The sequence below is a fragment of the Lampris incognitus genome, chromosome 10, assembly GCF_029633865.1.
Source record: "Lampris incognitus isolate fLamInc1 chromosome 10, fLamInc1.hap2, whole genome shotgun sequence".
Lineage (NCBI taxonomy): Eukaryota > Metazoa > Chordata > Actinopteri > Lampriformes > Lampridae > Lampris > Lampris incognitus.
Genome location: NC_079220.1, coordinates 27,377,268 through 27,395,995, shown reverse-complemented (window position 1 = coordinate 27,395,995; position 18,728 = coordinate 27,377,268). Strand labels below are relative to the sequence as shown.

General features: G+C 48.0%; 1 protein-coding gene across 1 annotated transcript in view; it reads right to left on the bottom strand.

Moving 5' to 3' along the window:
* srcin1a (SRC kinase signaling inhibitor 1a) overlaps positions 1-13,489 on the bottom strand; it is a 94,812-nt gene extending 81,323 nt beyond the window's left edge. The window contains exon 1 of the mRNA XM_056288380.1: positions 13,139-13,489. Within this exon, the coding sequence (XP_056144355.1) occupies positions 13,139-13,474 (336 nt within the window). The 5' untranslated portion in view covers positions 13,475-13,489. The remainder of the gene's footprint in view (positions 1-13,138) is intronic.
* Between the last annotated feature and the right edge of the window lie 5,239 nt (positions 13,490-18,728).

Here is an 18,728-nt window from a genome sequence, read left to right as displayed (position 1 = left end):
GCAGGGCTGCCCCATCTCAGGCCAGCTCTACAGAATTGCCATTGAGCCTCTCCTATGTAGGTTGAGGAGCAGGCTGAGGAGTATCTCTCTGCCAGAGCTAGCTCAACACCCTTCGGTTGTTGTATCAGCATACGCTGATGCTGTTAATATGTTTGTCCAGGGAGAGGGAGATGTTCTGGAATTGGAAGAAAGCCTGTCCTTGTATGAAAAGGCTTCTTCAGCCAAAGTCAACTGGGGGAAAATTGAGGCTTGTTTGGTGGGTCAGTGGCACTTGAAGAGTGCTCCTAGTCTTCCTGGGACTCTTAGGTGGGGGGTAAGAGGTATTAAAGTTCTAGCAGTATATCTGGGAAGTGAGGACTTTCAGAGGCAGAACTGGGAGGGAGTGCTGGAGAGGCTGGAAGCCAGATTGCCTAAATGGAATTGGATGCTACCCCAGCTGTCCTACAGGGGAAGAGCTCTGATAGTTAGTAATCTGGTCGCCTCGTATCTCTGGCAAAGACTCGCTGTTTTGGTGCCACCGCCAGGCCTTGCAGAAGGGATGCAGAAGCTCCTGGTGAAGTTTTCCTGGTCTGGTCAGCACTGGCTGAGGGCATCGGCCCTGTATCTCCCTGTGGCAGAGGGATGACAAGGACTTATAGACATTCGGTCCAGGACTGTGGCCTTCAGATTACAGACAGCGCAGAGGCTGCTTTATGGCTGCGGTCACTGCTGGTTGGCTCCTGCTTGGCTGCTTCTTCGGAAAGCTGGTCGGCTTGGGTTGGATAAGCAGATTTTTTTCCTGAGATCAACAGAAGCTCACCTAGTTGGACTCACATCTTTTTACACCTCGGTGGTTGAAGCCTGGCAGATGCTGAAGGTCACACGAACTCCAGAACCTAGACCAGGAATGTGGCTTTTTGAGGAGCTGCTGTTTCACAACGACTTCCTTACGAATACCACCTTATCCTCTGGAACAGTGTGGACTGCATTTGTTGAGGCTGGCATTACCAAACTGGGCCATCTTACAAGAACATCCCTGGAAACACTTGGTGGCATCATCAACATCAGGTCCTCCAGCGTGCTGAAGAGGGTTGTGGAGGAAGTCCGGGAGTCCCTGCCCGGGCCACTGTGGGTGTTTGCTGAAAATCGTGCTCTTGCTGACCAATGGGATGATGACAATGAGTACGTTTTTCCCTCCCTGATCGTCAGTCCTGCATTTGGGGCATGGCAAGGGGGGAGTGGACTGCTTCTTTACCTGAGTCCACCAGTGCTGGGTGGTTTCAGCTCTTGTGGGAAGAAGCAGCTTTACTACAGCTGTGTGAAGGTACTCAACCTTCGCTCTCTGGCTGAAGTCAGGGAGTCGAGGTGGACTGAGGTTTTTGCTTCAGACTGTACCCCTAAGGGCAGCTGGAGGGGTCCTGTATAAGCCTCCTGTTGAGAAATGGATGGCTGACCTCCAGTGGAGGATTATACATTGAGCAATAGCAACGAACAGACAGGGCTCACCTCGATCCAAGCACTGGGGAGGCTGTCCTTTCTGCACTCAAGAGGGAAACGTTAGAGCACTTAGTGATCTCTTGTCCTCGATTGGTGGGCTTATTTAGGGTACTGCAGGAATGGGTGGAAGCTTTGGGTGAGGGTTTCTCCATCCCCATGTTTGTTTTTGGGCCCAAATACACGACAAGAAAAAGACCTCTCCTGGTCCTAGTCAATTTTCTGTTCAGCACTGCTGAGCTAGCGATCTGGAAGACCAGGAAGAATCAGATACTAGGTCAGGGCTGGACCGATGTGGTGCAGAGTATGAAGGGTTTGGTGGCGGCTCGTCTGGGGATAGAGCACGCTTTCTACACCCTGACCAGTAATCTTGACTCTTTCGGGGCTTTGTGGGGGTTACAATGTGTTTTATGTTCACTAAGTGAAGATGGGTCACTTGTTCTGAATTTCTAATTCATTACGGTCGTGTGTATTTTGATTGAGTAATGATGCATGTAATTTTGTTTTCTAGCTTACCAGTTTGTTTAATGTTGACGATGGGAATGGAGTGATAGTTTTTTTACTGTGATGTAAATAAAATTTATTTTAAAAGTCAAAGTCTATCTCTCTCTCTCTCTCTCTCTCTCTCTCTCTCTCTCTCTCTCTCTCTCTCTCTCTCTCTCTCTCTCTCTCTCTCTCTCTCTCTCTCTCTCTCTCTCTCTCTCTCTCTCTCTCTCTCTCTCTCTCTCTCTCTCTCTCTCTCTCTCTCTCTCTCTCTCTCTCTCTCTCTCTCTCTCTCTCAGCCTGCTGTGTGTTTTCTTCCTCTCTGTACGGTCGCCTCGAACTTGGTCTGTGTGTGGCAACAAAGTCCTGTGGACAGATCTCTTATCACTAAAGCAGCTGATGCTTCCTCACTGGAAACATATGGAGGCTTTACTGGAGACCAATACACAGTACACTGGTCCCAAGTCTGATTATTATGTCATCACTGGCAGGCAATCTGTGAATATGAAAACAACAAACCTTACTTCCTGGTTTGTTGCTACCTTTGGTGAGCTACATTGAAATAGGGATGGGTGAGCATCCAGGTAGCATGGCGGTCTATTCCGTTGCCTGCCAACACGGGGTTCGCCAGATCGAAACCCCGTGTTACCTCTGGATTGGTCGGGTGTCTCTACAGACACAATTGGCCATATTTGCGGGTGAGAAGTCGGATGTGGGTATGTGTCCTGGTCGCTGCACTAGCGCCTCCTCTGGTCAAGGCGCTTGTTCGGGGGGGGGAGGGGGAACTGGGGGAATAGCATGATCCTCCCACGTGCTACGTCCCCCTGGCAAAACTCCTCACTGTCAGGTGAAAAGAAGCAGCTGGCGACTCCACATGTATTGGAGGAGACGTGATAGTCTGCAGCCCTCCCCGGATCGGCAGAGGGGGTGGAGCAGCAACTGGGATGGCTCAAAAGAGTGGGGTAGTTGGCCAGATACAATTGGGGAGAAAAAGGGGAAAAAATCCGAAAAAAAAAAATGCGGATGGGCAACATAGTCCAGAAAGCGCCAAAATTGATTCTATTAGTCTTTGCTAAGGACCTTGATTTGTAGACTCAGGTTTCCAACTGCTTGGTTAGAACAAAGACCTGCACCCACACCAGCCCTTTCTGGATCATGTTGCCCATACTGTAGGCTATGCTGTATAAGAAAATGTGAATAACAACAATAAATACAGCTGTATTAGCAAATGCCACTGAATGCCATACATGACGATTCTTGTGGACACTTTTCCAAACAATTTTGGCGCTGTTTCAGAGACACAGAATGTTATGGCTGCTAATGGATTGTTAAGAGAGAGAGAGACATAATGTTGAAAACCATGACTACTACTACTACGACTATTGCTATTATTTTTGGCTGCTCCCGTTAGGGGTCGCCACAGCGGATTATCCATTTCCATCTCTTCCTGTCCTCTGCATCTTCCTCTGTCACACCAGCCACCTGCATGCCCCCTCTCACCACATCCATAAACCTCCTCTTTGGCCTTCCTCGTTTCCTCTTCCCTGGCAGCTCCATATTCAGCATCCTTCCCCCAATATACCCAGCATCTCTCCTCCACTCATGTCCAAGCCGTCTGTCTTGCCTCTCTTGCTTTGTCTCCAAACCGTCCAACCTGAGCTGTCCCTCTAATGTACTCATTCCTAATCCTGTCCTTCTTCATCACTCCCAATGATAGCATATTCAACTCTGCCACCTCCAGCTCCGCCTCCTATCTTTTCGTCAGCGCCACTGTCGCCAAACCATATAACACAGCTGGTCTCACAACCATCTTGTAAACATTCCCTTTAACTCTTACTGGTACCCTTCTGTCACAAATCCCTCCTGACACTCTTCTCCACCCACTCCACCCTGCCTGCACTCTCTTCTTCAACTCTTTTCTGCACTCCCTGTGACTTTGGACAGTTGACGCCAAGTATTTAAACTCATATGCCTTCATCAGCTCTAGTCCTTGCATCCTCACCATTCCACTGTCCTCCCTCTCATTCACGCATATGTATTCCATGTTGAAAACCATGACTATTATCCTTTAAGGTTGGGCACGCATGCACGCACACGCACACACACACACACACACACACACACACACACACACACACACACGGTCTTTATCATTAAAACAGAACGCATATCTGCGAGTGTTGAGCTTTACTGGTGCTATGGCACAAAGGGCTAAAAGTGATATGGGAAGCGAGCTCAACTCGCACTCGCTTTTCCCCACGCCACTCAATTTTTCCCCCAAAGTCAAAACAACTATTATTACAAGATAGGTCTTTGATGTGGCACAGAGTCAATTTCCTATCGCTGCTTTACTTTGCGTTCTGCATGACTACATTATGAACTACAGTGCTTATTCCTTTCGAAAGGCAGTGAGCAAAAGAGCCTTTTGTCAGTCAGAGGGTGATGTGTGAGGCCATGTGGAAAGTAGGTCGTGTTCAGGGTTAAGACGGTATGAGGTTGCACGGGGTTTTCTTTGCTGGGCCGGGCTGGGAGAGGCCTTGTCCACATGATCATGTGTCACTCATCTATTCAGTCTGGCGGGGACTGTAGAATTGCCCTTGACAACCCCAGATACAGTATGACAGCAGCTCAGGGGCTCCGTTCCTGCATCATAAATAATTGCTATTCATTTCTTCAGACAACATCAATGAATTTGTTTTTTTGAGAAGTCAAATGACCAAGGACTGGCATTAATGGTGCATAATTATTTGCAGTCATGTGTGTGTGTTATTTTCCTTAACCACTACACACTTACAGGACACACACACACACACACACACACGTGTGTGTCCTGGTGAGCTGAACATTTTGACACCCCGCTTAATCGGGGCTCTTGATGCAGACCCCACCATCCTGGATTAACTGCCTGAATTTCTTCCCATCCACAACCTCAGTCTACCACCAACCTTCCAGGAGGTTCTATCAAGCTGTCCGTTTCTTTAAAGAGACTTTCCGATGAAAATCAAGTTTTTAACCACGTTAACATGTACATGTGGTGTTAGGGTAATGTTAAAAGACATATCAGGAGTAAAATAGGCAGCCAATGCCATGGCTGAGCATATGTGCTATAAAACTGCAGTGTACTAGGGACAGACACAAAAAACGGATTCAGACAGGCAGGGTTTCATACGTAAGAAACCTAAGGAACCAATGCTGTTAATAGACGGGGTGATGCTTTACATATCATTACCTGCATCCGCTTCAGCGATATGAGCCAGAGGAGAAGCCGGGGTGTAGCTACTTATCATAATTTTGCCAGCTATAAGTTTGACTACTCTACATTCCACATCCTCTACGGAGGAAAACGATTTTCCTTCCCTAGGGTGTCTGGGCTCAGCCTTAGAGATAGGATGAGGAGCTCGGACATCTGGAGGGAGCTGCTGCTCCTTCGCTTCGAAAGGATCCAGTTGAGATGGTTTGGGCATCTGATTAGGATGCCTCCTGGGCGCCTTCCTTTGGAGGTTTTCTGGGCACGTCCAACTGGGAGGAGACCCTGGGGTAGACCCAGAATTCGCTGGAGGGACTACATGTCCAATCTGGCCTGGGAACGCCTTGGGATCCCCCAGGAGGAGCTGAAGGGTGTTGCTAGAGAGAGGGACGTCTGGAGTGCCCTACTTAGCTTGCTGCCACCGCGACCCAACCCCGGTGAAGCAGCTGATGATGAGATGAAGTTTCATTATGTGCCATCCATTTATCCTGGGGACACAGCGAGTATGAGCTGACATGTTGGTCAACCGGTAAGTTTATTTTTCTTCCTTTTTCTCCAGAGACTTTCTATGGTGTTCAAATCGTTTCTTCCTAATGGCGCATCCGAGTGTTATCTTTACAAGGTAGATTCAAGATTCAAGAGTTTTATTTGTCACGTACACACACGTACAAGTCCCGAGTGCAGTGAAATGAAAAAATGGTACAAGCTCCGAGATGTGCAAACAACAAATTACAACAGGTACACACGCATTCCAATTTGCAATATAAAATTTACAATTTCCAATCAACAGTTAAAAACTCTCTGTAAAAAGAAAACAGACAGCACAATATATACAGTAAAAGCACTTAAAAATAGAAATCTGAGGTATATGTACTGAAATATGAGGTATGTATGTACATAATACGAGTTATGTGTAGTCGGTTACCTTACTGTGTGTGTGTGTGTGTGTGTGTGTGTGTGTGTGTGTGTGTGTGTGTGTGTGTGTGCATGCGTGCTTGAGCAGGAGGGGGGCAGTATGGGTCAGTGAGGGGGCCCCGGTAAGGTCAGAGTTCACAGTCATGATGGCCTGAGGAAAGAAACTCTGTCTCAGTTTCTCTGTATTTGCAGCATGACCGCGGAAACGCTTGCCTGACTGCAGCAGCTGGAACAGTCCGTTGTTGGGGTGGTAAGGGTCCTTCATAATCCTGTAGGCTCTGGTTCGGCACCTCTTGGTGTATAAGTCCTGCAGGGTGGGGAGTGAGTTACCAATAGTGCACTCAGCCGAACACACTACTCTATGCAGAGCCTTCCTATCTTGGGCGGAGCTGTTGCCAAACCAAGCAGAGATGCATCCTGTCAGGATGCTCTCCACTGCCCCAGAGTGGATGGACTGGAGGATCTTCCGGGAGACTTTGAATTTCCTCAGCTGCCTGAGGTGATAGAGGCGCTGCCTTGCCTTGCTCACCAGAGTGTCTGTGTGTGACTGCCATGTGAGATCCTCTGTAAGGTGGACTCCCAGGTATTTATACCTGCTCACCCTCTCCACAGTAGTCCCATTAATCCTCAATGGTGAGTACGTCCTCTGCTGTTGTGCCCTCCTAAAGTCCACAATCATCTCCTTAGTTTTGGAGACATTCAAGAGGAGGCTGTTGTCCTGGCACCAGAGTGATAGAGCAGCAACTTCCTCCCGGTAGGCTTTCTCGTCGTCATAACTTGTCAGAGCCGGTGAGTGGGACCACGGTTTATCGATCATTACCAACACATTATTAGCTAACTGATAACGTAGTTAAGCCAAAGGCTCATGTTCTCTATTACCGTTGCATTTCTAACGTTGTAGAGTGCAATACATAGAATACATTACCATTCTTTTATGTCCATTTGTACGCGACTGTGACAAGTCTGTTTCAATGAGGGGGTTTGGATAGAGAGACAGAGGCAAATATTGTCAATCACAGATATATCTATTATGACACATACCTACAGACACAAAGAGTAGACGGAGCCGGCCACAGATCTGGCCAGTACGAAGAGCTTTCCCAGGCTTTCTCTGGTGCACCTTGTGCCCCTTCCTCCCCTTCCTCCCTTCCCTGGCTCCGCTTCCTCGCAGTGACAGCAATCCAGAGGCGGTCCCGCCCAGTACAGTGTGCTGTCCGTGGCACATGCTGCATCTCCCTCAATCCCACGTCCACGGCCCAGCACTCCCCTGCGGGGTCAGTCAACTCCGGCTCTCCCACCATCTCTCTCCACATCGGCACCAGCCTGCCGTCTCTCGTCTGGCTCAGTCATCTGGTACATTTGCCTCTGCCCGATGTGGCGGTGGTGGTGAGGCTCCGCTTGCCATGCTGGCCCAAAAGAGTGAACCGGTGGCTCAGCGGGGAAGTTAAAGGCTCCACAATCACGCCAACTCGCCTCCTTCTCCCCGCTGGTGCTAACAAGCCACAGTGACAGCAATCCTGTCCAATTTGCTCTTCTTCTTTGGTATTGGTTTCTGGTTCAAACATCTACGGCTAAATTACCCCTATATTACCACTTGCCATTCTGTAGCGTACAGTAGCAAGCAAAAAAAACCAAAACAAGCAGAGGTTACTGTGATTGATGAGCAGAGTTGACGGTGAGCAGCTTTATGCACTGCAGGTGAGGGGAGATTTGAATTGAGGGTGGGGATAATTTGCATATTCACAGATTCTGGATTTTTTTTTTAATGAGGGAGAAGGAACAGATGTGATTTTCAGGACTTTAACAAGATATTTGAACTTATTCTGCAGAAAAAACAGACCATTTATTATATCAAGCAGAGTATTTTATGTCTTAACACATGACTGGAGGGGGACTTTAAGGACAATGAGTCCCATGTCGCTGACAATATCCCCATTGAGTTATGACGGATAGAAGGCACACGTGTATGCACATCCTCTATCAGTACATCACAAAGGATTTGACTGGTGAGAACATCCCACAGCAATAGGGAGATGCAAACCTCATTGTTATTTATAAGAACAAGGGTGACAAGGCCATCTGCAGCAATAGTAGGGGCATATCCCTCCTTTCTGTTGCATGGAAGATCCTGGCTAAGGTGATGCTTCAGAGACTCGTCAGTAACATCACTGAGTCAGTGCTGCCTGAATTGCAGTGTAGATTTAGGAAGAACAGAAGCACGATTGACGTCATCTTTACAGCTCGGCAACTACAGGAAAAGTGCCGTGAGCAACATCATGACCTGTCCATGGCCTTTGTCGAGCTCCCCAAAGTATTTGACACATTTGTTGGGCTGCCCCAACAAATTTGTTAACACCCTCCACCAGTTCCATAATGGGATGACTGCTCAGGTGATCATAGAAGGACAAGAGTCTGAGCCGTTCCTTTTATGCACAGGGGTGAGGCAGGGGTGTGTGAAAGCGCCAGTGCTCTTTAACGTCTTCCTCTTTTGTGTCACCAAGCTTCTCCACAAGGATATTTAAGACAGCAGTGGTGTGGCAGTGGGCTTCACACTAGATGGCAACCTCCTTAACATCAGGAGGCTCCACGCAACGACCAAATTCTGCAGAGAGCGGGTCTTGGAGCTACAGTATGCAGACTACTGTGTTATAATTGTGGCCAATACTCCAGAGGATCTTCAGACTGTCCTTGCTGTGGCAGTGTGAGCATACAGCAGGATGGGGCTGACTGTCAACGGCCAATGGAGTACCAGCGTCCCACCCACTCTACCTGCCTTGGGCGGCCTTTTTAATTTTCTATATGTGTCAAAAAAAACAAAAAACAAAACAAACGGTGGCCCAGTGGTTAGCACTGTTGCCTCACAGCAAGAAGGTCATGGGTTTAAACCCCAGGCTGTCCTAGGTCCTTTCTATGTGGCGTTTGCATGTTCTCCCTGTGTCTGCATGGGTTTCCACCGGGTGCTCCGGTTTACTCCCACCATCAAAAGACATGCATGTAGGGTCCGCGGTGGTGTAGCGGTCTAAGCATTGGCTTTGTGTTGATGCAGTTGCCCACTGGGGACCACGGTTCACGCCCCGGTCTCGTCAGATCCGACTATGGCTGGATTCGATGAAGCAGCAATAATTGGTAACGCTGTCTTCGGGAGGGGGACGGAGTCGGCTTGTGTTCGTCACATGAATGCATCTCTGTGTGAGTCAGAAAAAGCAGTGGTTCGGCCTGGACTCGCCTTGTCACGGAAGTGGCGAGGCATCTCCTTCGAGACTGCCGGCCGGAGAGACGCAGTTGGCGAACGCATGCAGTACAAGGGTGGGTGTTTGAACTAAAATAGGGATGGATTGGCCACTAAATTGGGAGAAAAAGGGAAAAATCAGAAATAAATTAAAAAAAAAGACATGCATGTTAGGGTTAATATTCCTGTCTGTGCCCCTGACTCAGGCATGGCAAGAAGAACTGGAGTTGGTCCCCGGGTGTTGCACGGCGGCTGCCCACTGCTCCTAGTATAGAATGAGTTAAATGCATACGGGAATTTCATTGTATATATATACAATGCCAAATAAAGTGTCTTTGTCTTCACCATTGGTGATGAACAGCTGTCAAAATTGCCATCTTAAAAATATCTGGGGAACATTCTCTCTGAGGATAGCAGCATTGACAATGATGTCCAGAGCCGCATAAAACAAGCATCAGCTGGCTTTGGGAGACTCTGGTGCAATCTTTCAGAACAAGAACCTTCGACCCTCCACAAAGGTCACCGTATAATAAGCAGTCTGTGTCGCCACGCTCCTCTATAGCTGTGAAGCTTGGGTTACCTACAGCTGTCACATCAAGTCCTTAGAGCACTTCCACATAAGCTGCCTCCTGAGCATCCTGGAAATTACCTGGCATGAGCGTGTGCCTCTCACTGAAATACTTGCAAAGACCAACACCAGAAGTATTGAGGCCATGATCACCCAGCGCCAGAGGCAGTGGCTGGGGCATGTGACATTGTGATAAGGATGTCCCCATGTCAGCTACCCCACAGCGCATTATATGGCCAGCTAGACCATGGTCGACACTCAGTTGTGTTTGCGTGTGTTTGCTGACTCTGTTTGTTGCTTTAATGAGGCTTATTCATAGATCTAAGGTAGAGTAAACATCTTTCAGCATTCAGCATTTCATGTTTAAACTGTTGCTCCGCAGACAGACATAGACAAACCGACTGAGCTTTGAGTCAGAAATATTTCGCTTAGGAACTGAGACGGTGTGACAGCAAACCCATCTCAGAGGACACAAGCAACAATCAAACTTAACTCTTTGTGCGCATATAACAAACCGCCAATCTCAAGTTGATCATAAACCTACAGTTCATACCACAGGAATCGCCTCGGCCTTGTTGTAGCATCATCCATCTCAGTCTACCCAGTACAGCGAGCTGGTATATTACCTCCTCTCCCCTCAATCTTTCTGGGCTATAATCCTTGACCTACTGTAGAATGGTACAGTGGATCTGCATACCCGCTCCACACAGCTGTGTGCTATCCGAGGGGGCTTCTACTGTGTCCAGCTGCCGCACCTACATCATGGTAACCAAACTTACCATAAAACCAGCTGATGGAAAACCTACCAGTTAGCTGAACAAGTGTCTTGTCACTTTTAATAAAGCCCCCTGTTGTGATACATGTGTAATATAGCCCTGGGGGGGAAGATAGCTGCCCATGTTTTAGGCTTCAAATTAGACTTGGTGGCTGAAGGGGGATAACTGCATCCCTACCTGCTTGCCTGGGGATACTGTACACACACACACACGCGCACACACACACACACACACACACACACACACACACACACACACACACACACACAGATAATGTATGTAAAAGAAAAACACCCCTCCCCTCCCCTGCACCCTTATGCAGGAGATGACCACAGGGCTCTGACAGGACAGAGTGAGCGCTGCTTTACCTGACCTGCATGTAAAGCAGCCCGCTCCCGCCTCTCTCCATACACCCCTCCTCCGCCTGCTCCTCTTTCTCATTCCGTCATTCTCTCTGTAGCTCCCCTCCCCTCCCCCAACCACCCACTGTCCCTGCTCTCTCACTGTTTACCTCAGTCTAGTTTCCTTTAATGTTACCTCCATTTTCCTCTCTTAAACACCCAGACGTACACACATACACACACACACACACACACACACACACACACACACACACACAGACATACACGCACGCACACTCAAATCCAAAACCACTGCCATAGTAATGGCCACTCTGACTTGGCTTGTCTTGCCTGGCTTCTGCCTGTCCAACATACACTGTCACCACAACAACCACAGCCAAAACAAACACATCAGGCATGGAATCAAAGTCCAGCTACAACCCCATTAACACGCATGCACGCACGCACGCACGCACGCACGCACGCACACACACACACACACACACACACACACACACACACCTTCAGCCCCTAGCCAAGCCTCACCTGTAGTGCACCTGTGCCTGTCCACCATTCCAGTCCCAGGCTGTCTGTCAGGTGCAGAGAATCCTCATAGCGTTTTGCCACTCTCCCCTCCCTCCGCTTCTCTCTTTTCTCTCTCTCTCTCTCCCCCCACCCCACCTCTCTCTCTCCCTCCCAATCTCTGTGTATCCAGCAGCACATGCAGCAGAAACTCTTTATTTAATTCATTACACCACGAGCCGATTAACTCCTTCCCAGATGGGTGGCTGGCTCCTGCTGGTGCTGGCTAATTGACTAGCAGGCTGCTTGACCGGCTGCTCTGCTCCTCCCAGCTCCCTCCTGACTCCTCCCCCCACCCCCCCCCCAGTCCCTCCTCTCCATGCTCTAGCCCAGCTGACTGCACAGCCAGCAGATGACAAGAAACCCTGGGCTTTTGCTGCTCCCTCTCTCATGCCAGGAGGACAGTGTCCCATCACTTGTAGTATTCCTCCATGCCTACTTTTTTTTCATCCAGTCGTTTTTCTCTCTTCTTTCCTCGCTTCTGCATTCCTTGATGTTCAATTCCTTTCTCTCGACTGCCTGACCTTTGCAATGCGATATCCCTGCTTGCCGTATATGGCGGAGGTTGCCGTGGCAACTACGGACTCACCTCATTCTCCCCTTCTCTCTCTCTCTCTCTCTCTCTCTCCATCTTCCTAATTCATTCTTTCACACCTTTCTTCATGCCGTATTCTTTAGATTACACCTGATTTTAAATATTCACACACATGCAATAGCAGCACTCAAGGGAGACACGAGCAGTGGCGAGAGAGATGAAAAGACAGGGTGAGGACAGGAAAAGAATGTTTAAACAATGTTAAGAGGCAAAACATTTTATGAGATGCCTGAGGTAAAAACTTGAATGGAGAGAGAGAGAGAGAGAGAGAGAGAGAGAGAGAGAGAGAGAGAGAGAGAGAGAGAGAGAGAGAGAGAGAGAGAGAGAGAGAGAGAGAGATGGAGGGATGCATGACAACCACCTTGTTCCTAAGCATAACATGGCACTCCACTGGCATATGCCTGTGACCATGTGTGTATGGATGCATGTATGTGTGTGTGTGTGTGTGTGTGTATGTATGTGTGTGTGTGTGTGTGTGTGTGTGTATGTGTGTGTGTGCTTCCTGTCATGTGAACAACACCAGTCGTGCTGCCTTGATGTCGAGGTCTGCAGGCACATAGGCTACAGACCCAGCGGGGAAAAGGGGTTAACTCTGGGTTTAGGCATTCTGATAAAGACCTCTGACTAGGACAGCTAAAGGCTACCTCTCATCTGTGTCTCACTCACATGCACACTGGACAGCTAGTCATCCAAATGAGCATTGTGCTTCATGCTGCCTTTGTGCAGAGCAACTATCTAATAAACAGTAAGACGTGATTATCTTGCTGACCAATGTGCTACTTCACCCAAGTCATGCAGTTAAAAAAAAAAACACAAGTACACCACTCAACAAAACTATGTGTGTGGCCTCTGTCCACATTGCTGCTTACAAACATTACAGACAAACATGAGTACTAGTCAGAGGTTGTCATGAGGTGGGAGAGTGGTACCTGTTCTCGTGCAGACCGCTCGGAGGCGCCCCTCATGCTCGCATGGGAGGGGGAAGGGGAAGGCGGGTTGTGGTGGGGGCTGTGGTGGGTGTGTTGCTGCTGCTGCTGTTGCTGCTGCTGCTGTTGGTACTTGCTCTTCAGATGGTCCATGAAGGCGTCCCGCTTGCGCTCTATGTCGACCTTATGCAGGTTGGTCAGTGCCTCCAGGCTCTGGGCGGCGATGACGGTGTGCCGGTGCTCGGACGTGTGCACCAGCCCCACGTTGGAGAAGCGTCGCGTACCATTGCCCAGCGTCCGATACTCCCGCGGGTACTCCAGGTCATCAGTGGAGATCATGTGGCTGCCGCCACGCTCGGGGTCTGCGGGCGAGGAAGACATAGGAGGGGAGGTGAAGGGGTGAAGGGAGGTAAGGGTTAGGGGATGGATGGGTGGGGGCGGAGAGCATGTAGAGTGAATAAAAACACACCCAAGAATATGAAGACGGATAAACATGTTGGAAACACACACACATTCACACAGATGCACACGCATATACAGACAGGGCCAGTACACACAGATGGGAACAAACAAAGCAAGGAAAGAGTGGAGAGAAAATAAGGCCGGGAGGAGACAGGAGCAAGAGAGAAACAGAGACAGAGGAGGAGAGAGAGAGAGTAATAGAGAATGGGATGGGATGTTAGACTATTTGCCACCATGACAGAGGGGGGAAAAAAAGCGGTTCCCTGCAGAGTTATTGATCTCAAGTTCAGAGGAGAAAAATGAGAAAAGTAAAATACTTCTGCAATAGATCATGGGGAAAGAGTCAAGCTGAATTTTCTCTGTTGGATATTGGATGTGACAGGATATACCATGAACGGATTTTCCATTGCTACAAGCCTTTTTGTCATCTAAAGTAGCTTTCATTACTTTCTGAAGACAGAGAAAAAAATGGAAAAAGAAAGCTGAGTAACTGACACAGAGTAAGTTAGGGACATGAAGGAACACACTGCTTACTATTCCTTTCCTTGTGTCTCCCACTTACATCACCAAAACTTTTCCATACATCTAAGCACCAGTCCACCCCCCACCCTGGCCCATGCTTTGCTATGTTCTGCTTATTTGCCCTGTCTTATGTCTTTTAGTGATCAATGCTGACTGCTGGCCTTAAAGGTAGAACGAGTGGGGTGTCCAGGTTGTGTAGAGGTCTATTCCATTGTCTACCAACACGGGGATCCCGGTTCGAATCCCCGTGTTACCTCTGGCTTGGTCAGGTGTCCGTACAGACACAAATTACCGTTTGTGCGGGTGGGAAGCCGGATGTGGGTGTCCTGGCCGCTGCACTAGCGCCTCCTCTGGTTGGTCAGGGCACCTGGTCGGGGGGAGGGGGAACTGGGGGAATAGTGTGATCGTCCCATACGCTACGTCCCCCTGGTGAAACTCCTCACTGTCAGGTGAAAAGAAGTGGCTGGTGACTCCACATGTATCGGAGGAGACATGTGGTAGTCTGCAGCCCTCCCCGGATCAGCAGAGGGGGTGGAGCAGTGACCAGGACGGCTCGGAAGAGTGGGGTAATTGACCAGAAACAATTGGGGAGGGAAAAAAAGGGGGGGGTCCAAAAAAAAAAAGAAAGGTAGAACGAGTAGGATTTTCCTAAAAATCAAAGTGTAGACTCATACAAAAATAACCCCTCTCAATCATCACGTATGACCCACTAGACGTGTGTGGCGGGGTCTGTATCTGCAGAGACCCTGCCCTCTGTCTGTATCTTCTTATTTTGCTGTGTCGGGACGTTTCTGGGCGTTAACCTTTGGCTAGCGGGAATCTATAAAACCGTAGCAACAAGGTGCCAGATTGAGATCGTAAGCACGCATCCAAGAGGAAGATACGACAATTGTGGACACAGCACCGAAAAGATGCAAATATAGCGAGCGAAGCGCCAAAGCGGACAAAGCTCATTCTAAAATGAGAGTGGATCTGGGGTTGGCTTTCACCCGCTGACAAGCACTGAAGGAGAGGATGGGAATGAAGAGTGATGTGGAGTTGACCTCTACACTGGGATGTGTTCTGGTAACTGTGGTAAGGAGGCGTGTCCTGCTGGTGACTTTGACCGGGGAGGAGGGGCCAACTTTGTGTATTGTGTTTGTGAACCTCAACCAGCAAATGCTATTTGTTCTACCTGTTCTTTTATTTATTTTATTTATTTTCTCCCCTTTTCTCCCCAATTGTACCTGGCCAATCACCCCGCTCTCTGAGCCGTCCCAGTCACCGCTCAACCCCTTCTCCCGATTCGGGGAGGGTTGCAGACTACTACATGCGTCCTCCGATACATGTGGAGTCGCCAGCTGCTTCTTTTCACCTGACAGTGAGGAGTTTCACGAGGGGGATGTAGCACATGGGAGGATCACACTATTCCCCCCAGTTCTCCCTCCCCCTTGAACAGGCGCCCCAACCAACCAGAGGAGGCACTAGTGCAGCGACTAAGACACATACCCACATCAGGCTTCCCACCCGCAGACACGGCCAATTGTGTCTGTAGGGACACCCGACCAAGCCGGAGGTAACAAGGGATTTGAAACAGCGATCCCCATGTTGGTAGGCAATGTAATAGACCACTATGCTACCCGGACACCCCCTCATTCTGCCTTTAAGATAGCATATTAGTGTTACAGCCCTTCACCCTTAATCCGCCCCCTAACTTGCATAGAAACACAGCCCAAAGAATAGGGCCACAAGGGGGTGGGGGTGGGGGGGGGGGTCATTGGATGGCATTTACAGACAATGGTATGGTTTTACAAAAACTATGGACAACAGTGTAAAGGAATGAGCTTGGTATAAGAAAAGGTGAGGAGCCGTTCCCTCTCTTAGTTACCTTGTTTAGGATAACAGGCCCCAGCGTTTGCTAGAAGAGAAACAGGCCCAGGGTTAATTTGTGTGTTTGCGTACAAACGTGCAAACAAACACACCAAGTCAAAGACAAACCCCCACCAGAAAAGAGCTATCACTGTAACTCTTTCTGATAGACACTGGTGTTTAATGCATTATGTATGCATTATGATGTATTCATATGGGTGGATATATGGAGTGGATAAAGTGGGTTGTGAATGCTGAGTGTCATACATTATATAATGAAAAGGAGAGTTATGCATTTCATTTATCAAATATACCTTTAACACGAAAGTGGTTCAAAGACAATTTCCGCTGACATTTAAGTAAATGCAGTACACATTTAATCTAATCCAAAAAAACAAAGACAAATTCTCTGCCAAGCACTGAATTCAACAGTAGGTAAGAAAAAGACATAATTTAAGAACGCAATGCAAAAAGAAGAAGAAAAAAATGTTGGTCCAACTAAAATACAAGAAGTGCAGCAGAAAGTGGGTCTTAATAGGGCTGAATGAAGTGAGCCATTTGTACATTAAAAGCTCATCTGCATCATCAGGATGAGCTGAGGGACAGCGAGCATCAGAGAGAGAGCTTGTCAGATCAGGAAAAACAAATGGATTGCTAGTGAGCATCAAGGAAGATGGGAGGGAACTGGCCAGGTGGAACTCCTAATACAGCAGACACCACAATGCAACTTGTTGATATGGCAGCGGAGAGTTGTCAGGGGGGGGGGCACTGGATTCTCTCACTATTCATTATCTGTCATAGATAAGACAAAGGTGACAGTGAGTAGCTGTTAAAACAACCTGCCTCTTATATGTACCATGTTATGAAGTGCTGATAAGACTGTTCTGGGGTTAAGCTAAATGGACTGGACCTCCCGGATAACAGCATTAGCATTGAGTACCCTGGTGGAGAAACTGACAGCTGGAAACATTTGCCCTTTCTGCATCTCCCCGATCTCTGGTTTACACTTCATTCAACTGGAGCTTAATGTGCATCAGCTAACGAGGACCTGACTCAGGGGCCCTATTACAATGGCTGGCTGAGTTAGGCCGATCAACTAAGGTTTATTATTGTGACTGAGCATCCACAAGCAGTAAAAGGCTGAATAGGCCAGAATTCTAGACCCATCCAATGCCATGAAAGTGGCAGGGTAACAAAATAAAAGCATCATTGCGTACACTATTATACAAACCACACAACGCAAAGAGCGGCCAAAATGCTTGTCATGCTAATGGCCTGCTAGCTACTGGTGCATGAACAGAATTGGACTTGCTGCTCTCTATGTAGCTGGTCTGGAATACAGCTGAAAAACTTTCCAAACTGCACTTGGTGAATTTATGTGCTTTGCAAAGCTGTACACAGAACGCTCATCTTGAACATGGCAGAGAAAAGAGTTGTGTAGGCAGGAGAGTAAGAATAGAAAATGAGAGCAGGTTATTCTTTACTCGTCATTCACAGCCAATACATTTCCCAATAAGCTTACAGACAATAACCATGACAGCCAAAACAATCTGTGCAAGCCCACACACTGCCAACACCATTTAAAGCTACATAAAAGAACTGTGATAGGGAGGATTTCTGGTAAAGACTTTATCATGAGGGAGAGATGTTTGTAAGCAGGTCTGGATGAGTACACACCCAGCACAATTGCGCTACCCAAACACAGAGCCCCAGGAAAAGGTATATGTTGGCTGGTCAGTTAAATAATAGAGGACCTGAAAGGCAGCAGCAGTCTGCAGCCAGGACTGAAAAAAATCCCTGAGCCCGGCCAATTAGGCCTCTCAAATAGAAGGTATGCTCAAAACCATCAACTTACCTACATAAAGGCTACCTACAGTTGTGTGCAACAAGAGATAAGAAAAGACAAATACAGCTGGCAAAGAAATAACCCACCTCAGAATGAAAGTACTGCATGCAAACAGGAACAAGGAGACACAGTGCCACAGATGAAAAGTAATCGTACTACTGAGTCCAAGCAAGAAAATACTTTCACCTGAGACCTGTAAAAGAGAGCTTCCTGTACGTTTGTATTGTTTTCCGTGGAAAGGTCACACTACGAGCACTTTCAACCCAATGCAGGGACCTGACCTTTTTTAGAGCTCAGCGCCATCAGTTCTCCACCTCTTTCAAAGTTGAAACAACTTCAACCTTTGCTGAAACACACAACTCATCAATGTCACAGCTAGTTCCACCAACCAATAAGAATAAAGGAAGGGCAGAACGAGAGAGGAAACTCTGGTCCTGATCTACTTTGTCAGTTTAAGCCAAGAGGAGAAATGAAATATCAAACGAACATGAATCAATAAAAAGTGGCGATAACAGAAAACCCCTATTCATTTGACATTTGATGAGTGTATTATCACAATATAAATAATGAGAATGCAGGAGGAATATTCCTTTTGTAATCACTTACCGAGCATCCTCCCCTCAGCACTCGGCATCCGCGAGTGCTCACCTCCAGCACTAACAATGTTTGAAAGAGGTCTTCGGTGGACACGCTGCTTTATTTCATGTGTTAGGTAGGCACGAGGCTAATGAGCGAATATTTCACTAGAAAGAGTTGCAAGCAGAGGTAGGCAAAGTCTTCTGTGAGGACAGTAGCCATTGGTTGTGCCGAAAATTGCTAGAATTTGCTAGATGACGCCATCAACTAATTTGCATGCTAATCTGCAAATGATGTTACATAAGAGAGAAAGGGCTTGGGTAGCAGAGAGAGCGAGAG